The sequence below is a fragment of the Monomorium pharaonis genome, chromosome 8, assembly GCF_013373865.1.
Source record: "Monomorium pharaonis isolate MP-MQ-018 chromosome 8, ASM1337386v2, whole genome shotgun sequence".
Taxonomy (NCBI): domain Eukaryota; kingdom Metazoa; phylum Arthropoda; class Insecta; order Hymenoptera; family Formicidae; genus Monomorium; species Monomorium pharaonis.
Genome location: NC_050474.1, coordinates 13066430 through 13092061, shown reverse-complemented (window position 1 = coordinate 13092061; position 25632 = coordinate 13066430). Strand labels below are relative to the sequence as shown.

At 42.9% G+C, this 25632-nt stretch overlaps 2 protein-coding genes across 2 annotated transcripts; one reads left to right on the top strand and one right to left on the bottom strand.

The window, feature by feature from the left end:
* Positions 1-16083: 16083 nt before the first annotated feature.
* Positions 16084-19224, top strand: LOC105828490. Its single transcript, XM_012666842.2, has one exon. It carries the CDS (start codon positions 16084-16086, stop codon positions 19222-19224), a length of 3141 nt encoding a protein of 1046 aa, XP_012522296.2.
* A 1858-nt stretch (positions 19225-21082) lies between these two features.
* LOC105840361 lies at positions 21083-22730 on the bottom strand. The gene has a single exon (XM_036290867.1). The coding sequence runs from the start codon at positions 22728-22730 to the stop codon at positions 21648-21650; it is 1083 nt and encodes a 360-aa protein (XP_036146760.1). The 3' UTR covers positions 21083-21647.
* Positions 22731-25632: the final 2902 nt, after the last annotated feature.

Genomic DNA, 25632 nt, shown 5'->3' with positions numbered 1-25632 from the left:
AATCGTTTCCTATATCACTGATTGGTTTTTGTTGGTTTTAATGATTTCAATCGGCACGAATACGGAATTTCCAGATCAAGATTCCAGACTGAAACCGATTCTTTTTTTTTAGTTGGTTTCAATCGGTCGTTTTTAGCAGGGTAGTCTCGATTGGACACGGATTCGATTGGACACAGTCCTGATTGGACACGGACTTGATTGGACACAAATCCGATTGGACACGGACCCGATTGCACACCGACCGGATTGCACACGGACCCGATTGCACACGATACGATTCCGCATTGTAGATAGTACATGGGTTAGCGACTTGGACGGGGTAGGTGCGGGAGTAGGAGGGGGGGCGAAGCCTCCCTTCCACCCGCGCGCGCGCGTATGTGTGTGTGTGTGTGCACAAAACATTTTCTGCACCACATAGGTTTGAGACTATAAAATATATATAAGAAAGAAAAATACTTACAATAAATATTTTGTACGTATTTTTATTTCTGAGTAAAATTGTTTTGTTTGTCAGGTATAAAAAAATTATGATAAATATTTATGAAAATATTAAAAATATTTATGCTATTATAATCCAAAAATATAAAAAATGTTTCGAGTTTATATACCATAAATATTTTTCAGTGCATTTTAAAAATATATTTCATGTATTGTTAATAATAATTTTTGTATTATTTCTAAATGGTTTATGGAAAATTGTTATATAATTTTAAATAAAAAAAAATTTTTTTTTAAATAAATTGGAAAAATTTTAATAAAAATTTATGATAAATTTTTTGTGCTATCTATAGGTTGTTTTTGCATTACTCTGCGATGCGGAATCGTATCGTGTGCAATCGGGTCCGTGTGCAAACGAGTCTGTGCGCAATCGGGTCGGTGCGCAATCGAGTTCGTATGCTGACGGGTCGGTGCGCAATCGGGTCCGTGTGCAATCGAGTCCGTGTGCAATCGGATCCGTATCCAATCGGATTCGTGTCCAATCGGGACTGTGTCCGATCGGGACAGTGTGCAATCGGGAAATACTATTGTGTCCAATCGCTTATGAGCGCAATTGGGCCTCACTCGGGATATTTACTTCCATGGTGACAGTCAAATAAATAACCCATTTTACCTCTATAATACGTTACGCGGATAATTAATAGAGGTTTGACGGAGTCTCGATGGACGACTGATGGATGTTTCATGGATCATTGATAGAAACTTCTCGGAGCCTTGATGACGACTGATGGACGTTTCGTGGATCATTAGTAGAGGCTTCACGGAATCTCGATGAACGACTAACGGACGTTTCGTGGAATCGAGGCTCCTCTACTAATGTGATCCACAAAACGTCCGTCAATAATTCACCGAGGCTCTGTAAGTAAGAATACTAGGCCGGTTCTAACCCGGGAGCTCTGAGGGGGGTGCGGGTGTGCGGGGGGGAACTTGTGGGCGCGGGTGGTGTTACAGCGGGGAGGGGTGACGTCACCCGGGGGTTCCGGGAAGAACCGCTTATCAGAAGTAAACTGATATCAGACGTAAACTATTTTGTGGTGCCTTTGAAATACTTTATGTTTTTTATTAGGGGGTTTAAAAAAAAATACTGTTTTCTACCCCCCCTCCTCTTATGTCGCGGGAAAAAATCGCGACACGCGTTCTCTCTCTCACTCCCATTGCGCGCTCTTGCTCCCACCCATGGGGTACTATCCTCTTACTCAGGATGTTTTTATTAGGGGGTACCAAAAAATTTCACTCTCTACCCCCTTCCCCCTCATACTATGTCGGTTTTGGTTACGCGAGAAAAGAGCGGTGGGATTCTTTACTGCTGTAGATTTGGCAACGTTGCAATAAGCGTTTCATGCATTAAACATGTTGCAACATGTTTCGCGATAACGTGATTGGCTCTCGATGATCACGTGATCTAGCTAAAACGTTGGCAACGCTGTAATTTTGTTGGGTGTGATAAGTGCTCCAGTTGAGACAAAGGACTAAGAAATTTGTGGAAAGGAGAGGGGGGTGTACAATATAAGAAGAGTTCTGACAATGGTACCGCATCACTCGCATATCACAAGACGGACAGCAAAACCTCCTCGACAACGTTGCTCTTCAGTCGATCGGTGAAAGACGGACTTCAAAGCTTCCCGAAAAGAAACGTACAACATGAACTATTACGTTCCGATCCAACAGAACGAGGCGTATGATAAACCGTAAGTATTTTTATAATTTTTAAAATTTTCTTCATATTAATATCTTATATTTTTTCTATAGCTCGCTATATGCTTTTTTACAGAGCATTATCACAGCCGCGTTATACTCCTCGCATCTTGGGTAGGAGATACGCCTTGACCGCCACAGCATACAAATATTTGGATATTGCAATCGGTGTGGGACCTATGTTCTATGTGGAAATACTGCTTAATGACAACAAGGGCAATCAAATAATTTTGCCATACGCAACATGGAAAACGTTTATAGATCGACGGGTGGATATTGAACGATTTGTGCGGTCAACTTTATTTGACTGCACAACGATTTGTGCAGTATCTTCAAGATTTGCAGTTTGCGATCTGATTATAAAACTTGTAAAAATGCGCGATGAAAATATTATAAAGTTGGTGTTGCATGATAATTACATGTACATGAAGCCGTCAACCTTATTGTTCCTATACGAACTTGAAGATTGTGTTAATTATGTATGTCATCAATTGGATCAACATACGTACAGCGTGAGCGATAAATATAAGAAGTTTATTACTATTTTGCGTCAAAATCATATCACTAAAATAAATAAAAGCGACGCTGCAAAGTTATTATGTGAAAAATATGATAAAACATGTCTCGTAGAGTGTGAGCTAATTGCTTACGCTTTCGATAATATTGTATATGATACTTTATATGATAAATAAAATGTGTAAAGAAAACCAGTCTTGTAAACTGAGCTAATTACTTGCGTTAGGAATCATATTGTACGTTATGCTTTATATAACAAAATAAATGTATAAAAAATGATATTGTTAGAATTATTTTTTCCTGCATATAGTTTTAACTTAAAAACTTATTGTATAAATAAAACGAGATGGAGAAAAAAAGGGAAATACGTGAGGATGAAAGAATGTAAAAATGAATACGATATATATATTTATTTTTTATTCTTAGACAACCAATTAAACAGCTTAAATACATTTTGTAAAGCGCAGTTGTTCACATGATTCTGACATCGTAAAGTGTATAATGTCCAATTTGTTTAGAGGTTCTATGTCTTCGTAATGCGTCTCGATATTCTCGACGTAAGCTTCCTGTCTCGCCTCGTCCAGAAGCAAATCACGCAACCATTCTCGTTTCTCACATCCCTTGACGTACACGATAATTTCATCATCGGTTGCAGTTGTACCCACCACCGCCTTTGTAATTAAATCTTTAGCCATGCTGTGCGGAATTAATCCATCCTCCCATGATATTCCATGATGATTCACTTTCAACCATGCCACCTGACGTCTTTCTGCCTTGGTAAAATATTCCCAAGGATAAGTGAGTGTAAACAAGTAGTAGGTGAGTTTAAATCCATCTTTGAGAAAGGCAAATTTTTTAACGATAAATTTTCCTCCAATGATGAAACCTTGCAGATCTACGAACGTTGGTACAGGCGTGACAGCTGTCGTTGAGAATACTGTGATCCGCCTCGACGCGTTATAAATTTTTATATCATCTTGATATTGTTTTGGAGAAAAGTGGTGCCGCACTTAGGTGATTTTGCGCACAACGTTGGTCAACGGGTTGTACTGTATCACACGATCGTGTATGATGAGGCAGTACGCGGTGGTATTCGTCGACACATTCTCTTTGCACTCAAATTCTATGCGCACGTCCACGGTAGCGCTCTTGACCGATTCGTTCTGTCGAGAGCAGTCGATGATTACGAATGGACCGTTAAGTAGAAAAGTTGAAGTGGTGAGGTTCGGCTCGAGATACTCGTATCCATAATAACCCTTGCAGAAACGCGCGTACATGTCGTACAGAATCGCCCATTTATTTTTATCGAAATCCAAGTTCATATCGTCGTACGGATAACATTCCGAGTTCAGATACAGCTTCACGTTTGTCAATTTGCAATGATCGAATCGGCTTGGGTCCTCGGACACAATGTTCTTTCGACCCGTCTGCAGAGCAAAGATGACATATCGCGGCTTCTCAAGCTGAGTAGCGGTCTTGATGGCCCACGAATGCTTAGTTGTTTGCTGCAATAGCGGAAACTCGTACAGATCCCACGAACGAAAAGCCATGCCCAGGTTCCGTCCGCTCTCCAGAGTACGCAGCATCGACAACTTATGCATCTCGTTCAGCAGCACGTGAGGCATGCGCCATTGTATCTTGAATATATCAATCGTGGGTTCCAACTCCGAACTTCCCATCAGACTGTTGTTATCGTTACGCGCACGTATTAAAATTAATTCGTGACGAGCGTTGATCACCACGCGTCTGTAATCCTTGCAGAACCCCAACAACATGTTGAGCGGTACACAAAAATTAAAATATCCATTTACGTCCCAGCCGGAAATCCAGCCGGCGTTTCTCAGAATCACGTTTTTGTCTGACGTTGCATAGTTTTTCAGTGTGCTGGTTATTCCAACATTTCTGTTGTGATCAATTTCTACACCGTCGAGCTCATATCGAATCTCATCGAACATGAACGCGACACAATTATTTCCCAATACCACCGAAAATCCCTTGGCTGGTTTCTTTATCGTCACTTTTCCTTCGATGTACAGAAAACTTTCGAATGGCAACGTGTACAGATCCTGTTGCTGTATGGGTATTCGTATCTCATCGCTGTGTCCGAACGTTGTGTTAGCACACGGATTGTACGTATGAGTCTCGATCTTGACAATGTGATCGTCGAAGATTGGCTCATCCCCAATATTTAGAATGTCAGTCATCGTTATCAGATGTTTCGCACCGCAAATCCCAGAGATTGTAAAAATTTAACGTTTGACGCGTTGAGCTTTTTTTTCTCGGGACAGCAGGACGATTGAATATTATTAAACGTCGTCGCAAGAGTATCGGATGACTGTTGGAACGTCGGCACTGGTGTGGAGATAACATTATCTTTCGCGCGCTGCGATGTGTTTAGCACGAGCATCTCACGTTCACGTTATTGTTGCAACCGTCATCGCACGTGCAGTCTGACGGTGATTTCTTATCCTCGAAAATCAAGTAATCGTCCGTTCTGATCGACGGCGCGTATTATCAGATCCGTAATGCACCGCACGATGATTGGCAGATAAATTATCTGCCCAGGCCTTTCCGATATTTTATATCCTGGTGGCACGCTCAGTGAAAACTCATGTACCGTGTGTACACTCTTATTTTTGCTGTACGCGCCCGCAGTCACGTTGCATTCAACGTGAATAATGTTCACGTTCATTATGTTGATCGACGCGTCCGATTCGTGCCGTTTTCGCGGTAGCAATACACCGCGCTTCGGTGAGAATCCCAGAAGCGATCCTATGTTGTTGGGTTTACTAAAATGTATTCTGTAGGCGCATTTAATCTCACATCTCATCGTATTGTAGTTGGCGCAAAGCGTTATCGGCAGTGTTGGGTAGTATCTCTATACATGTATCTAGATACATGTATAGAGATACATTTTGTGTATCTGAACCTGTATCTGAGATACATTTGAATTAAAGTATTTGTATCTGTATCTAGATACAAAACACAGTATCTGAACTGCTTTTCAGATACATTTTCAGATACATTTTCAAATACATTTTCACGTACTTTTTGTCTTTATTGGGAAAAAAATGTTTTTTTAAGGTCATTTTTGATTTGCTATTACTGTCGATAGCGTCATTTAGATTTGTGCAAATAGTACTTATGTATAAAATAATTTTGCTATCTAGTCTATAGAATCATTAGATTTTGTGCATATTACATACATTATTAATATTATTATTATTACAATAAAATATAATTTAAAAGACGAGGAACGCAAGTTTACTCAACAACTCAACAAACAAATAAAAAATTCGGAAAAGACAGTAAGAGTTCAGCGACAGGTATTTATGCGCAACACAAAAATGTAATTATTTATTTTATAATGCGCTTTTCGTGTTGCGCACAAACATTTAAATTTTTTAGATTTTTTTATTTGAATAATTTAAGAGTATCTGATACGTATCTGAGATACTTTTAAAGTATCTAAGTATCTGTATCTATATACATTTTGATTTGTGTATCTGTATCTGTATCTAGATACATTTTTTTATAAGTATCTGTATCTGTATCGAGATACATTTTAAAAGTATCTTACCCAACACTGGTTATCGGATACTCCCCGTCATCATCATCATCATCGTTGTCCCCACGCGTGACGTCACCAGAACGACTTTCGTCGTGTTGCGGACGTTTTCGCGAAATTGCGCGTTTTAAAAATTTGTTTATAGCTCGCAGTTTGTACGATCCCTCGGGAATCGTAATTTCTGTGTTGTCTTCGTCAAAGTAAAACGTATTGTTTGAGGCATTCACGTTCGGTATCGTGTTATAGGTTTCAAAAATTGCTAGACCGAGCTCGTAGTCATCGTTGCTCAAATCTATAGCCGGAGAATAGTGTGCCGCGAGAACGCTGCTCTTGCCGCTCAGGGTAAACGTCAGCGACATGATGGTGGTGAAATACTGAGTCTTTGCGATATTAGTTCAGCTTTTTAAATTCACACGCGTTGGAGAAACTGCAGGCAGAGTTGTCCACAAATGCTCTGATCGTACGTTTGATAGGACATTCGATTGTACTCGATCCTTGTCACTCCGCCCCCAAAATAATGCACTAGTTCTCTAGGCGGTCGAAGATTGCCGAAACTGTCGAAATACGCGACGCGGTTACCCCTCTTTGCGTACGCCACCCAGTGAGTACCGGGGCCTGCCGTATCGTCCAAATTTACGATACCACTCTCGTTTAGACGTGCACCACTTGTCGGTAACGCATTACGCATGAAAACACCTCTGAAATATGGAATACGCGCACGTTTTGCCAGTTGCGTCAATTGTACGTTCATCGTCGCACCTGCGGGTAATGTTAATGTTTCTTCGACGTTTTTTTTTCTTCTGTACACCTTTTCCATGCTTGTACGGGGCGAGATACAGTCTTCGTCCGCGTTTGTACGGGGCGAGGTATAAGCCGTGACCTTCCATCGCGCGATTGTGACGCTGTAACTCCTCGAGCTGACGTCGCGCAACTTTGTTGTCGTTCACCGCCTTTGCCACACCAGCCGCTCCACCAATCAAGGATCCGAGTGCACCCAATATTGGTAAAATCGGTAATGCACCGCCTCGTTTTGCAGTCTGAAGTATACGTTTTTTTTTTCGTCAATTTTTTCGTTGAATTCTTTTTCATACCCATACCGATTTTCATCTTGGCTTTCATGGCTGCCCAGACAGCAGCAGCTGCTGCTCTTTCCCCGAGAGGTGAATCTTTCGCGATTACTCGTTTTAGCGCTTTGTCCGCGAGTATCTTGTCCGCCGCGTGTCTGTCGGCGAGCTCGTTGCTTTGGGAGTACGCAATGTCGTGTTCGCGACACGCCGCGTCGAGCGGATTTATACTTTGGTCACCTCTGGCCAATCGCTTTTTCAGCCGAGTACCCGGACCGCAAAACTGGTAACCGGGAATATGTAGTTCGAAAGGAAGAGCGTTTATCGCGCGATTCAGCAGTTGACCACAGCCACGTTTTACTGTTGCGACAGCTGGCATTCGACACAATTTCTGATCAACGGCGCGGGTCCATCAATGTGCGTCCGCTGCCACGGTTGATTGTAATGCTCGTAGCAACAACGATAACTTTGAATCTCTGGATCAGCCCTTATATGTTCCGGAAGTCTGTCCCACACGTGTTCGATATAGTTGCCACACACGCGTAGCAAAATAGGTTTCGGCACGAATTGTAACTGCTCGGCGCTCAATTCGAGTATATCGGAGGGATGTGACAGTATGAGATACATGTTTGATACTGAGCAATGCGCGATGTTACGTGCCTATAAATAGTCCCGGCATATATCGCGGCATGTTTCGTTCTGAATAAAGCAAAAAATATAAGAGAGATGTTAAACATACGTAAAATGGTTATACATATGTACATAAAAACGGTTATACATATACGTAAAGATGTTTAAAACAAACGTGAAATGAACGTGAAAGGTATGTGAACGAACGTGAAACGAACTTGAGAAGTACGTGAACAAACTTGAGAAGTACGTGAACGAACGTATGAAGTACGTGAACGAACGTATGAAGTACATGAACAAACGTGAAACGAACATAAGAAGTACGTAAACGAACGTGGAAAGTACATGAACAAACGTGAAACGAACGTGGAAAGTATGTGAACGAACGTGGAAAGTATGTGAACGAACGTAAGAAGTACATGAACGAACGTTACAAGTTATGTTAAAACGTTAATAACGTGAATAAAACGTTCAGTCGTTGCTAACTCTTTTAAACGCATGTAGTAATATATTAATTTTATACAATAAAAAACATGTATGTATGTTAATTTATGTTGAATTATATTAATTTAATATTAATTTAATATTAATTTAGCAGTTGTCTTCAATAAGATCGCCCATTAGTACGCACAGCGATAAGGTGGGCCCGACTATTGATAAACACAGCGATCACGCCCAGCCATTGCAAGGTATAGCGTCACGCCCGCGCGGTCATTGATACACGCTGCAACGAGCTTATCTTTCTTCTTCGCGCGGCCATTGATACGTGCCGCGACGAGCTTATCTTCTTTCTTTGCGCTTTCTCTATCCGTATGCTGCATTCACATACACACACGCACACATACTCATATACAACATACGCTGCACTTACTCGCCTATAAATAGGGCGTTCGATTCCACCATACAGTTAGATTCCGAAAATATGAGATTTGTGCGACAGCCGTTGACGATATGCGTTAAGAATTACGATGACAAGTTACGACTAATGGGGGATGACGGAGAGAGGCGCAAGCATGGCGCGATGCTGCCTACTACCATACGCGCGATTATTTGTGGCCCATCGAAATGCGGTAAAACCAACATTATGATAAACTTGTTGGAATGTCCGCACGGTGTACGTTTCGAGAACGTGACGTGTACTCGAAATCTTTGCAACAGCCGAAATATTGGTATTTGGAGAATTTGTTAAGATCGATGAATGAAATTAACTATTTTACATTCTCCAATAACTGTGACGTCATTCCGCCGTGTGAAGCGCGTCCAAACTCAATTTTCGTCTTCGACGATATTGCGTGCGACAAGCAGGATGCCGTGAGAGAGTATTTTGCGATTGGTCGGCACTCGAACATAAATTGCTTTTATCTTTGTCAATCGTATGCGAGAATACCTAAACATCTTATACGCAACAACGCAAACCTGCTGATCCTGTTTAAACAGGATGGTACCAACTTAAAGCATGTGTACAACGATCATGTTAACACCGATATGTCGTACGATGATTTTTGTACGTTATGTCACGATTGTTGGCAGCGTGATAATGGATTCCTAGTAATAGACAAGGATAGCTCACTTACTAACGGACGATACAGAAGAGGATTTAAAGAGTTCGCGGTGCTGCGGAGCGATTAGTCGTTATCAATACTTCGTTGGGGATGAAACGTGAGCGATCGACGCTCTCTGTCAACATGAACAACGATATGCGCGAGCGCGAGCGCGAGAAAATTCGCGAAGGAGATTGAGAAAACGAGCGAATCGATTCGTAAGAAACATCGTGCTTTGAAGACCGGTAGGATCGAGGAGAATATCGCGGCGAAGAGACACTTCGAGCCGCTCATCGAGCCGCTGCAAAAGATCGTTGATAATTCCGGCGTCCGCGTGATAAAGGAAGAACCGCGTGTCGATGACATAGGCATCGAAACATTGTTCATCCAGAAGAATGTGATACAAAATAAGAGAAAACGAAAAGACAGTTCAGTGGACCATGCATTAAATGAATCGAACAAATGGATGCGATATATGTCAAACGAGGCAATGAATTTACCGTCGCCGTCGGTGCAGCATACGTTAAACGATGCAATGGATATACCATCGCCGTCGGTGCAACGTACGTCCAACGACGCGATAGATCCGTCAGCGATAACGTCCACACCGCGTACAATAGCTGTACAATCAACGATTGAAGCTCTGAAACCGTTAAACAAGGTTCTTGAGACTGTTTTTGAATCTGCCGACGATTCGTTTGCAACAACCGTTCGAAATCGATTACAAACGTCAGAAGGTATAGAAACGTTATCCCAGCACTTGGGGCCGCTGGGTCAAAAGTACATCGGAGATTTCCTCAGCGGTCGTGGTGAAAAAAGGAAATTATGGATACCGTGTACAGTGTTCGTTTAGAGAAGGATGGTATGATGCTGAGTAATAAAACGTTCGACGTCAACAGTAGTGATCACATAATTATCGGTGATGTAAAATACGTTGGTACACATGGTCTTTACGAACTGATCTTTAAACGATATCCCAATGATTCAGTCTACACGGAAAACGATAAACGAAAGTACAAAGATATATTGTTGGCTACAAACGCGCATAAACGTAATTACGTTACACACGGCCGATTATTAGCCAATAAGGGATACAAGTATAAATATATAATTGCATCGTTATTAAAATATGATTTTACGAGCGGATTGGGATTACCTCGCGCTATGACACCAAACGATGATGCAATCGGAAAGGAATTAACTCGCGCTATGACACTAAACGACAACATGATCGATTACGTGCATTAGGACGATCCTAACGAACTGGTGGATCGTCTACGGTTGCTCGAAGCCTCGCATCGGGCCGGTCATAACGCTCACGACAACGAGATGCTGTCCATCATCGAAGAACTTCGCGAGGCAGGTCTTATTATAAATTAACTCGCGTATCATCAAAACGAACCAGTTGAATGGTGTCACCTAATACATCATATCAAATATGAAATTACCGAAATCTAATGTTAGTTCCGAAAAATGACGACTCGTCGAGGAACTGCACGCTTCAGCAAGAAAAAATTTTCCACGGAGACACGTCATAGTTCGAGGATACGATGATCTGTGGCAGACCGATATTGTCGAGATGATTCCGTATTCACGTTTCAACAAAGGTTACCACTACATACTCACCGTCATCGATGTGTTGAGCAAGTACGCGTGGGCTATACCGCTCAAGAGCAAAGGTGGAAGCGAGACAGCTGACGCTATCGCTGAGATAATTCGAGAGAGCGGCAGACGTCCGAGAAATTTACAAACCAATATGGGGAAGGAGTTTTACAACGCCGACGTGCAGAAACTATTGCAAAAACATGACATTAACCATTATTCCACGTACTCGGTAATGAAGGCGTCGGTCGTCGAACGCTTTAATCGCACGCTGAAGAACGATATGTGGAAGCAGTTTACGCTCAACGGTAATTACAAGTGGATCGACCTGTTATCACGTCTCGTGTCGAATTACAACGTTCGAAAGCACCGAACGATCGGTGTGCGACCCGTCGACGTAACTCCCACGATGGCTGAAAGACTCTTGGATACGGTATACGGCGTTATAAAGATTGCTGGTCCAGCGAAATTCAAAGTAGGTGACTCTGTACGCGTGAGCAAGTACAAGACGATTTTCGAGAAAGGTTACACACCAAATTGGACAACCGAGGTGTTCAAGATCGTTAAAGTGCAGCGTACCAACCCCATAACTTATTTACTCGAGAATTATCGCGGAACATCTATCGCTGGAGCGTTCTACGAGCATGAGTTGCATCGCGCAACTCACCCGGACGTATTTCTGGTAGAGAAAGTATTGCGCAGGAAAGGAGACGAGGTTTATGTCAAATGGTTGGGATTCGATGGATCACACAATTCATGGATACACAAAGACAATGTTATTTAATCAGTATAAAAATTGTTTTTTATTATAAACATATAAAAAATGTAATGCATACATTATATAAAAAATATATAATTTCTTTGTGACATACATATGAAGCATCTTTATTATCCTTCCATCATCCATTTCTAACGTTGCACATAAATTATCAAATAATTTTTAAAAATACATACCACGTAAAATACATAAAATATAAACTATAAAATATGCGAAACGCAAGATGTGACATTAAAAAATAAATGTAAAGTACATAAAATACATAAAATATAAAATGCCTGTACAATACAAAAATATATTACAAAGATATTTGATAATGCCCCCACGGCAACGTTTTTACCGAATCAGGTACAAGATACCGCTTGTCGTCGTATGGACTCAGAGCTATTTTCGTTTCACGTACCGTGTATACCTCATGCAATTTAGATCGTATGCACGACTGATGACGCGTCATCTCTATCTCATCTTGCAGACACCGCGTGTAGTCGTTCTTGCGACAACGTTACACTTTACACCCTTTGCCTTTTTAGTGTCATTCTTTCCATCCACTTTTAACGCGTACATTTTCGTTCAGAGTCCAACGAACTCGGTCATTATCGCGCCATTGTTTTCGTCCTTCATTAGCCCGGGAACTTTCTTGTTCGCAAGAGGCATACCGTACGCGTTACCAGTCGGGTAATCACTCGTGTCGAACCTTGTAATATCATGTTTCATATTTTCATATAGGTCGTCACACTCAATGTAGTACACGAGACTATCAGTGTCTGTGTACATGACTCTAGATTTGTCATGGTACAAAGGTAGCATGTACTCGTGAAATTCATACAAGCAAATTTTTGATATGTCTAGTATACACATACCTACATAAATCGGCTTGTTGAATTTCACCTCAAGTTTTCGGAGTTCGACTGCAATTAAATTTTCTGCAAAAACACTGCGACTGTGGAAATTTGGTTTAGCGATCATTGCCTCTGCACCGTACCGTCCTGTCCATTTTGTTAAAAGTTTTACATCTACGTGATTGCGCACATTGTCCATAATTTTTCCGAATACGGCGTTATTCATCAATTTATATAAATTTTTCTCAAAATCGTTTTTCGCAAGGGTACGAAATTGTGTGTTTAACTCGATATAATCGCGGAGCCAACTGGATTGAACGAATTGTAATACACGATGTATCTGTGTTACGCGGAGACCATGACGAGTGCATTGCTGCAGGTTGCGATAATGAATGACGTACCGCTTCTTATCGTGCAAGGTCGCTAAAAGTTTATATTCTCGCTTGCCAGGCGGCTTATCGCGCGTCGGGCAGAACGGTAGGTCAGTGTGTCGATCGTGCAGATGTTGCGGATACTCCAGATCGACTTCGAGAATGTACCCTGTGGGCGAATCAACAGCGATCGCGTTCACGTCAAAATTTGAAACGTCTTCAACCCATCGAAATTTTCCATAGGGCAACGGCTGACACATTGCTCATCCGTACAAATTATTCACATCGAAATACATAAGGTACGACGATGGTTTCGATGGGTCGTACGTCTGCATTTACTTGTTGTTAGCCTGCGCGTATCTGCCGGAACATTGACTCAGACTTCCGTGTATACCGCGCTCGATAAACATTACCATATCGATGTAGGTGAGCAACTCGAAATTGACACGCGTATATTTAAGCATTGCGTCCCACGTGAATCCTGGTAATGTATAGTAATGTGCGGGGTCGAGACCATAACTTTCGACACATTTGTCATGTTGCGTCGATGATCACGCACGTCCAACAATACAAGAATATTCAGGCATATTATACACGAGGCGTCGGACGATCGAACGTTCTCGCGTGAACGGACATGCATGGGCAAGTCGTGCGATGCAGGCCGGTGACGCGTCGCGAGACCACCAGAATCTTCCCGAAATCCTTCTCAAGGTATATAAGAGGGGACCGGTGAGACGAGCGTCACTCCTGTCGGGATACTCGAGCGATTAACAACACAGTTTTTGTATCGTACGACGAACTCTACGTGCAGCCAATCAGTCGAGAACGCGCAGTGCCCGTGTATAAGTGATCCAGGAGCCGGGACTCACAGGCTCCGTCACCACACGTGGCCATAACGTACGACGCTCTCGAGCCAATATTCGAACGCTATATTCGGAAAGTAAATGCGCTATCGTGTGCGAACCAATATCTGTAAAGTGTATCACGAATTGAAATAAACTGATATTCTGTTACGCAAAATTACGGAGTGAAGATTAGTTTTTTCATCCCGACAAAACATTTGGTGCCTCCTGTGAGGTGTGGAAGCCGCACCCCACACGTACGAACACGTGGATGGTGAATTAAGAGGTCTTGCCAACATCATTCACGCAACCGGAAGCGGCCGTCCAAAGACAGAGGAACAGCAAGGCGTCCAAGGCGAGCGCATATAAACAAGTCAGCAAAGAAGTGAGTCGTTCGATCCGTATAATTACCAATTGCGATCAATTATGGCGGATAGGGTGAGGCTCCTCGTACAGAAGCGAACCACTTTAAAATCACAAATAACCAATCTTACGAACCTTCTAGATCAAGGTAGATTAGAAAAAACCGCATTAAAATTACGCCTCGCGCGATTAACCACGTTGTTCCACGCGTTCGAAGAGTCTAACGACGAACTCATATTAGCCGACGCGAACGGAGGGCATGCGGACGAATTTACGGCAATACAAGATAAGTTTTACGCGTTAGCAACTCGGATTGAGGATATATTGAATGCAGACAATGCATTAGCATCCACCGGTAGCGCGTCGGGCAGCACGTCGAACCACGACGACGTGAGATCGATCTCGCCGTCGAGGAAACGCAAGACCAAGCTGCCTGAAGCTCCATTGCCGACATTTGATGGTCGTTTCGAGGGTTGGCTATCTTTTAAAAACGCCTTTAGAAATATGATAGACTCGCAAACCGACCTGTCCGATATCGATAAATTACAATATTTAAAGGCGGCCTTAATCGGCGAAGCGGCCAACAAAGTAAAGATTTTCGAGATAGACGGAATAAATTATTCGAGGGCATGGGAAACGTTAGAGCGAGCGTATGAGGTAAAGCGAATTCTCGTGTCACGACATCTTTCATTGTTGATAAACTCGCCTCGATTAGAACGCGAAGATACCAGCGGCCTAACAAAACTCGCGGACGAGACGCAGCAGCATGTCGCATCGTTAGAGGCATTAGGCGTTCACATCGCGTCCGAAGTGCTAGTCCACGTGCTCGAAGGAAAATTACCCAAGCGTACGAGTGAGAAGTGGGAGGCGACGCTGGAAAGAGACGAGTTCCCTAGCATCGACTCGACGTACGAATTTTTATACAAAACGGCAGTGAGCGCGTCGAAACGGGAAAGAGCGAAATTATCCGAAAACGAGAAAGACGATTCGAACCCATCAACGAGAAAAAGACAAAGAACTTCAGGTAACCGAGCCTTCGTGACGAATACAGCGGGGAATTGTCCGGCGTGTAAGACAAAGGCACATCCCCTCTACGTGTGCGACGCGTTCAAGCAATTGGCAGTGCCTAAGCGTATCGAATTAGTCAAAGGCGCCCAGCTGTGCTACAATTGTTTGCGTTCTCACCGAAACAAACCGTGTAGATTCTCGGGCTGTTCAACTTGTCGAAAGCGTCATAACACGTTGCTGCATTTAGAAAAATACCCGAACGCAGGTAGCTCCGAGAGCTCAACCGCGAACGTCGCGAAAAAAGAATGACAACGAAATTCGGGCAGCGACGAGACTAATCCGTCTCCATTACCGACCGCGACGTTCCCACAATTAATAGCGAGCGCCTCAATATTCGTAAAGGACAACAGGAATAATCTCGTTAAAGGCCGCGCTCTCTTAGACACGTGCGCAACGGCCAATTTTATCTCGGAACGTTTCGTCCGGCGGCTACGCTTGTCAGTAACTTCGCATTCTTTGCCGGTCGGGTTAATAGATTCATTGAGTACGAAATCGAAAGGAATAGTCTCAATCACGATACGGTCCATACACGACGAGTTCCATAAGAACCTAACGTGCCTCATTATACCAAACATAGCCAATTTGATACCTTCTGAAGTATTCCCTCGTGAGACGATTAACATACCATCGAATATTCGTTTGGCCGATCCAGAATTTCATCTACCTCGTCCAATAGATTTATTGATCGGATCCGGCGCGACGGTCACAATGCTCTCCGTCGGACAAATCGATCTATCGCGCGATGACAATGATTTATGTCTGCAAAAGACGCGTTTAGGCTGGATAATTATTGGAAGCACGACCACTCACAAACCTTCGAAATTTTCGAGCTGTCACTTAGTTAATTTAGAAGAATTATTAACGCGGTTTTGGGCCATCGAAGGTAGTAATGACGATAAGCCAAGATCAAAAGAAGAAGCGGAGTGCGAGGCACGCTTCGTAGATTCCGTTACACGTGATAAATCGGGACGCTATACAGTCCGTTTGCCATTTCGGAAGAGCGATCAAAATTTAGGAAATTCGCGGCCCGGAGCGAGTAAACGTTTAATAGCTTCGGAACGCCGACTTAACGCGGACGCGGCGCTGAATACCGAATACACTCGCATATTCGAAGAATATTTAGAATTAGGACACATGTCGCCAGTAACGAATACAAACGATGACGGATACTACATGCCGCATCACCCGGTTATAAAAGGTTCCAGTCATACGACCAAGGTTAGAATCGTGTTCGATGCCTCAACCACCACGAGTAGCGGCCTTTCTTTGAACGATATGTTAATGGTCGGCCCCACCATACAGGACAAATTATTCACCCATTTAATCAGATTTCGCTCGTATAAATACGTTGTCACCGCGGACATAGAAAAAATGTACCGTCAAGTATTAGTACATGAAAATGATCGCCGGTATCAGCGAGTGCTCTGGCGTAGAGGAGGGAAAATCGAAACTTTTCAGCTCAATACCTTAACATTCGGAGTATCCTCGTCGCCATTTCTCGCCATACGTACGATTCAAAAACTCGCGGAGGACGAACGTGCATCTTTCCCTAAGGCGGCCGAAATCCTAAAGAGTCACTTATACGTCGACGACTTGCTAACCGGGGCTAATTCTATCGATGAATGTCGTAACATACGCGACCAAATTATCGCCCTACTCGCGGCTGGCGGGTTTTCAATAAGACAATGGGCCTCGAATGATGCGCGAATAATTAACGATTTAGATACACGATCACAACATGCGAATTTCATTTTTAAGATAGATTCCGCGTTAAAAACGTTGGGCATATCGTGGAATACGCGCGAAGATAAGATTTGCTATTGCGCTAAACCAATCGAAGTCGCGGAGAAGTTAACGAAACGAAAATTACTGTCGGAAATTGCCAAAATATTCGATCCGCTCGGTTTGCTCGGCCCAGTAATTCTTCATACAAAAAGGATAATGCAAGACATATGGCGGTCGGGGTTAGATTGGGACGAATCCGTTCCGCAGAGCATGCATACTGAATGGCAAGAGTTTGCGCGACAATTCGACGTAATTAATCAATTCGCCGTCGATCGTAATTTAGTCATAGATGAAAATTGCGGATATCAGATTCACGGATTTTGCGACGCGAGTAACGTCGGTTACGGAGCTGCTATTTACATACGATCTGAGGACCGTCGAGATCAAGTCGCCGTCCGACTATTATGCGCCAAATCACGGGTCGCTCCCTTGAAGACAACAACGATACCACGTCTCGAACTATGCGGCGCACTATTACTCGCTCAACTAGTACAAGAGATTCCTCGAGCCTTCTCAAGGGCCCCGAATAAAATCGCGCTCTGGTGCGATTCTACTATAGTTTTGCACTGGATAAAAACTCCATCTAACGTGCTTAAAACATTCGTCGCGAATCGGGTGGCCGAGATACAGACTCTCACCGACGCGGGCGATTGGCGTCACATTAGATCTGAAAATAATCCGGCCGACGCCTTATCCAGGGGACAGTTGCCTCACAATTTCATGCGAAACAAAACCTGGCTGACGGGCCCGTCGTGGCTAATCGAACGCGAGCACAAGTGGCCTTGCATAGCGATGCGGCCAATCGAAATTCCGGAAGTCAAGCAAAACTCGTGTTTAGCTACAATAGTTTATGATGAGACTATTCTAAGGGCGTATTCGTCGTATGCGAAGTTATTAAGAATCGTGGCATACTGTTGTCGTTTTTTGCACTCACAGAAGTATTCCGGCCCGTTATGCGTAGAGGAAATCGAGGTGGCCGAAACGCGCGTGTTAAGGCTTTTACAATCGATTGGCCTTCCGAACGAGTTCAAACATGTAAAAAATAAAGCACCTGAGTCTCGCAGGCATAAAATCGATCGATTAAATCCATTCATAGACGGAAACGGCCTAATTCGAGTAGGGGGACGTATCAGTTTATCTGACGCATCATTCGACCAAAGGCATCCGATATTACTTCCGAGCTATCATCCAGTCACAGATAACATTATAAGAGAGACCCACGCGAAGCATTATCATGCGGGCATACAAATGACATTACATCTTATTCGACAAAAATTTTGGTTACTCGACGGACGTAATCAGGTGAGAAAAGTCATACGCACTTGCCATCGGTGCTTTCGTTTCTCCGCAGTTCCCAACGAATACAAAATGGCCGACCTCCCGCAGTCTCGTGTTCGCGAAGCGGTTCCTTTCACGAAAACGGGAATAGACTTTTGCGGCCCATTTTACATCAAAGAAAGAAAGGTTCGAAACAGAGCGAAAATTAAGGTCTACATCTGCGTGTTTATCTGTTTCACTATAAAGGCCATACACCTCGAGGTCGTAAGCGATTTAACCACTGACGGATTTATAGCGGCGTTGCGGCGTTTTGTAGCTAGACGAGGGATGCCGGAGCATATCCATTCGGACAATGGTACCAATTTTGTAGGCGCGAATAACAAATTGAAAGAAATGTATGCCCTCCTAAATTCCGACACACATAAGGAACACGTGGCTAAATTCGCGAATGATCACCGAATCACATGGCACTTCACGCCACCATATGCTCCCCACTTCGGGGGATTGTGGGAGGCGTCGGTTAAACTCTTCAAACATCATTTTAAACGGGTGGTTGGAGACAGTTTGTTTACGTTCGAGGAGCTCAACACCCTTGTCGTAGAGATCGAGGGGATATTGAATTCCCGACCGATCACGCCTTCATCTTCGGATCCGAACGACTTACTGGCGTTAACGCCTGCGCACTATTTGATCGGTCGAGCGACCATGGCTCTGCCGGAAGCCCGACTGACGGAAATTCCCACCAACCGCCTGTCCACCTGGCAGCACATTACCAAGGTCCGCTAGGATTTTTGGTCGCGCTGGAAACTCGAATACCTGAACGAATTGCAGCAGCGATCGAAGTGGATCAAGGATGGCCCGGACCTTTCCACTGGAACAATCGTCCTCATCAAGGACAAAAACCTGCCCTGCACACAATGGCTACTGGGGCGAATTATAGAATTGCATCCTGGCAAAGACGGGGTCAACCGGGTCGCCACAATCAAAACCGCGAGCGGGAATCTACACAGAGCGACAAAGCTCTTATGCCCGCTGCCTTATGCGATACCATTATAAAATTTCAGTTTGCATTGTATGTATGCGTATACAAATAGCATTGTCACCTATATGTTAAAAAAAAAAAAATCTACTTAGATAATATATATAATGTAACTTGCGGCCGCAAACAAACAAACAAACAAACAAATGTAGGAGCTCCGATCATATTCATATTCGATATTAAAGTGATCACGAAGCGCACGATCCTACATGACAGAGAAGTCGTCTTCTCAAGCGAAGTCATGTGACGCAAGGAGAAAGTCTCCAAACGTCGACGCAGGTCGGCCCGGAGTACAATCTCCTAGGCGTTGCCGGAGCGTAAGGAAAGTGCATAAAATTGCTTCAAAATAAAATAAATGCGAGTGTACGCGCTTACATATTAAAGCGATATGCGATGTGGATCCACAACTTATTGATCGATACCCTCTCAACGGGGGGAGGATGTTGCGTCGATGATCACGCACGTCCAACAATACAAGAATATTCAGGCATATTATACACGAGGCGTCGGACGATCAAACGTTCTCGCGTGAACGGACATGCATGGGCAAGTCGTGCGATGCAGGCCGGTGACGCGTCGCGAGACCACCAGAATCTTCCCGAAATCCTTCTCAAGGTATATAAGAGGGGACCGGTGAGACGAGCGTCACTCCTGTCGGGATACTCGAGCGGTTAACAACACAGTTTTTGTATCGTACGACGAACTCTACGTGCAGCCAATCAGTCGAGAACGCGCAGTGCCCGTGTATAAGTGATCCAGGAGCCGGGACTTACAGGCTCCGTCACCACACGTGGCCATAACGTACGACGCTCTCGAGCCAATATTCGAACGCTATATTCGGAAAGTAAATGCGCTATCGTGTGCGAACCAATATCTGTAAAGTGTATCACGAATTGAAATAAACTGATATTCTGTTACGCGAAATTACGGAGTGAAGATTAGTTTTTTCATCCCGACAAAACATGTCACGAAAATTTTCAAAAATGTCGGCTAACAACAATACATCAGTTTTCAAATACAGATCGCTGTATTCGCCCAGCGTTCAAATAAAGAACCGATCTCATACGTTCTTGGCGTGCGCGTAATCGCTCTCGGACACGGTATCGCCCCCAACGAACTAAAGAATAATTCGCGCGATGGCAAACGCGTTTCCTTCAATTTTGCGATACAGTCAACATACTCGTATGGGAATATGCCTTTACGAGTCAATAAATCGAATTCTTCGTTAGATAAATTCGAAAATTCCTTCCGTACAATTTTTAGTTTCTCTTTACCGAGAAATGATGCCAATTTTTCAAGACTAGAATTGAGAAATTTATACGAATCTATGAATCGTAATTTTATGTGATTGTGTGGGTCTAATTCATCGGCGGTACTTATGACATGCTTCGTAAAAGAAATATATTTTTCTTTTGTGACGGGGAGCATATCGATATTTCCCTTGAACGTTGTGGCTATTTCCCTGATAATAAAGTGTGAATCGTATCCGGATAAATTACGGAAAATAACCGGTATGTACAACACATTTTGATAACACAAGTTGCAAAGCGAATGCACGGGACCGCGATAACGACAGGTGAGATGACAATGATCTCGCACTCGTGTATCATCCGGTGTGAATCCGGCTTGTCACAAATATGACACCGCGTCGCGTTACGATATGCCTCCCATTGCTCTTTCGATAAAGTTTCCATGGGGACCTTAGCAGATAAAATTGATTTTACACGATGCGCTAATTCTTCTAGCTGTTTAGCGAACCACGCGACGCAATCCTTATCGCGACGAAACCGATACCCCGATAACGCATCATCGTACGAACAGTGTACATAATATCCTAAGCTAAATACTTGATGATGATGCTAGTACGATATTTCCATATCCTCCTTCTCCGTCTTCTCCAATGTACACTCCAGGTCGGCATAGACGACAAACGGCACGCGCTTCTTATTGTTAATGTTGCGGAAGCTCAGCCATTTCTCGTTTTCAGCAGGTAGTTGGATGGCACAGTCGTTCATTTTCTAACAATCTACGCTGTGGACATCCAACTTTTCCGCCAAACTGAAGTAATGTAAACATCTGTAAAAAATAGCGTAAATTTTATTTTTCAACTATGCAATTAGTATAACATTTATAAAATTATTACTCACCAGTCACAAATATATTTTTTGTGTTACTTTTTACTGAGTTGTGAGCTCACTAGGCGAGACAGATCCTTGATGCATGCAAAGTGCCCCACGTTGTCTTCGCGTGGATCTTGCACGTATAGCAGATTAACATGCTTCTCCTTCTTGTCGTTGGAGAGTCTCAGCGGGAGAATTTTATAGGTTTCAGTTTGATCCTTTTGGATCTCGTAGACGTTGACCGAAATATTATTTAGCCTCTCGAATTTTTTAATGTCTTTTAACGCGATTGGAAGCTCAATGTCATCGAAATTCAGAACGTTTGTATAATGTGGGTACGATGACTCCCTGTCACTATGTCTTTGTGTGGGATATAGAGCGGCTACCACAGACCACGCGAAGCAAGCATTGTCCGTCAATTTCACGTTAACAACCACACGCTTTGTCATTATTTCCCGCGGTAATGTCACGTTACATCCCGCGCGCATAGAATTGTACTTATTCACGTTTACAGTCAAATTCTGTATACGCGACAGCGCCCACCCACTATCGCGTTCTTGAAATTCCTCGAGCGATGCTAACGTGGGCTCGATAACGCACCGCTCGTACCACTCATCCAAGTCTGATGTTTTAAAGAGATCGTTGTTTTTCGTGGTAATACTTTTATTAGCGCGTTTGTTGCCCGTTACAAATACGCCATTGAACGCAGTGTTCACTTTCACAGAGTTGTGTCTTTCGATAGCGTCCCGCACTCGCTCGAGTACTATACCACCAGCGTCTTCTAAAAACTTTCGCAGTTCAATATAATTCGCATTGACAACCGCTCCTGTCAGAACGCGATACTCAAACGCAGTGTCAATCTCTCGCCACACGAGTCTGTCCGCGTTGTCACTCGCGTAATTACCACCGACGTGCACGAAACGTCTTTGCAGTCGTGTCTTTTCACCCACGAGTCGCGCGATTCTTGCCACCAAAGATTGTCTTTGTCCAACGTTGAGTCGAGGGCGCTTGACGCGGCTATGTTCCTCCAGTCGTTCGATACACTCGTCGCACCGCTGCAACCACTCGAAACACTCGCTCAAGGTAGCGACCCTGTCAATTTGGTCCAACAGCTCGCGCTCAAAATGTTCCATTTTTTAAGCGTCTTTTCGTACTTCTTAAATTACATCACATTCTTCACCGGGTATTTGCACGTGACGCGTCCACATGATTTGCAGTATCGCACCAAGTTTTGTGCTTGATAGTGCATTTTCTTGCATTCTCTTTCGCGCCAAATGAAAAAATATGCTCTAATCCTATGCTCAAAATTATCATTATTATTCTCATCGTTTTTATAATCATAATGATTGTGAGCATAAAAAAACTCCTTGTACGTGCACAGCATATTTGTTATTTTAGGATTTTTCAAAAGACACTTTAGCCACGTTATTTTTCACCAATTCACCTTCCAATACCAGCAGGAATTTTAATGTACATAGCATCGGATGTATATAGCATTTCTTGAGCGACTTGCTTTGCCCAATAACGATTACAATGTTCTGGATACACGATTTTATAGTTCCGACACTGATTTAATATCATGATATATATTTTCCGCCTCACGTGATAAGGCCAGTTATAAATATATTCATTGTTTATATACACTCTATGTATCGCAACGCGTTCAAGTTGTGCGTTCCACTTATACCAAGTTCTCGATCACGTATAAATTGCACGGTGATATTCGTCGCACATCCGTGTCTTCTTCTTCTTCCCAATCTTCTAGCGGTTCATTGTTAAGAACATATCTGATATCTTCAATGTCCTCCTCATCTATGTTGTGCGGTTTCATACTAAAAGTCTGTATAGTGCGCACTCTGGGCACATGTTGCATGGAATTATTACATACACGGGTTGACGACAGTTCGAGCAAGCCCGATAATTCAAATTTTCGAGATGAATCCCCAGTTTGATGCTCCCTAATTGCACTCATTTCCTCTCTAATGTCCCACATATCAATTATACATTCGGTACAGAAGGCTAGAGCACCACCCGTAGAATAGTAGAAAAATATTGCACAATGTTTAGTACATTCGTTTAATGTAAGAAGATCCGCATGTGATACAAAATTTTCTACGTGGTCAATAAAGCCTTCGCTGGAATAACTTGCGGAATCACTAATAATTGAAAATCCGTCTTCGTTGCTTATCATATCTTCATCGGAATTTTCATTGTCCATAATAACGTCTTCATCGTCAGACACAATCATGATGCCTTCATCGTTTGAAACAATCACGACGGTTATTAACAGGATCGATCGTATTCACGATACTTAGGTACGATTCGCACGCATCGTAAGCTTCGCACCGACTGTGGTACCTCGCGCTTCCCAACCAATTATATATTTCATCTATAACCCTTTGTCTCTTTGTCTCAACCGGAGCATTCGTCATTTTTTGTTTATACTTATACAATTTCAAAGCGAGCCGCTTCTATGAGCAGCCTGATATAGGCGCTAGATCGCGAATTGTATCCTGCAAATCGTAAGGCACTAAAATGCGATCTCAAATCGTGTTTACAAATTTTTTAGCCGCCGAGCGACACATTTTGTCTACCGCTGATAGCGAAGGGGTTCAAAGACTTATTTTCCCTTCCCCACATATCTTCCCTTATTAAAATATCATGAGCACGATAGTAAGTACTCCATGGGTGGGAGCGAGAGCGCGCAATGGGAGTGAAAGAGAGAACGCGTGTCGAGATTTTTTCCCGCGACATAAGGGGAGGGGGGGTAGAAAGCGGTATTTTTTTTATACCCCCTAATAAAAAACATATCAAGTATTTCAAAGGCACCGCAAAATAGTTTACGTCTGATATCAGTTTACTTCTGATAAGCGGTTCTTCCCGGAGCCCCCGGGTGACGTCACCCCTCCCCGCCGTAACACCCCCCTGCGCCCACAAGTTTCCCTCCCCGCACACCCGCATCCCCCTCAGAGCTCCCGGGTTAGAACCGGCCTGGTATTCCTACTTCTGTAAAACCTTTATTACTCACCGCTACGTGGCGTGTGTTTCTTGTGAGTAAAATGCACTTTTTAAGTGAATAAAAGGGGGTTGTCGCAGAAGGAAGTAAGATTTTGCCATCGACATATTGTACAAGACTGATGAATTATATTAGTCTGTAAAAAAAATTGATAAAAATGAGAATGACAAAATAAAAACTTTTATTTACAAAAAATGATTTTTAAAAAAATATTCATGGAAAACATATTAATACATTTAATCAAGAAATATTTATACTCAACGCTATTGTTACGTCCAGGGTTACAGGAATGTTCGGTAGGATCGGGTATTTCCCTGGGTATCTTAAGAAAACGAGGAAGGGCGTAAGAAACCTTACTCCCGACGGCACCCGCTCGAGGAAAGGTTAAGTGCCTTAGGGGCGAACGCACTGCTTATGGCTAGAAACGTGGGTCAGTGTGCCGGTAGGCTCACTGTAACCCGATCTCCGAGCCGTGCGTCCGTTGGTCCTAATTTTGAGTCAGCAAATTTAATTGCTTTAACTCGGGATTGGACTCGATGCAGTCTTAATGAAGAATGAGGAGGGTGAATTTATTAAAGCAACTGTTAATTCATTTATTACTAACAAAATTATTTATTCAGAATTAAATATAGGCATAGCGGTAAGATTGTGAGTGATACGTGATTGTTTGACATTATTTATTGTATAGCGATAAACTAGTTGGTTGAAAAGCAATTTTTACATTTTTGGACATTATTTATTATATTCTGCCATGGCGGTATTGCAGTTGATAAGTATGTAGTTGTACAAATTTATTTAATGTAGAGGTCGGCTAATCGTGTGATATACGGTCTTACAGTTCAGGTAAAATTTTGGTGTTGCAGTGATATGTTTATATTTATTTCTATTGTGTTCTAATATAATGCCATGTTACTAACGCTTGATCTATATCTACTTAAATATATGTTAGGGATCTTAATTAATTCTACGATGTTTACAATATTTTAAATGTACAGTTGACTTTGTGTTGTTATATAATT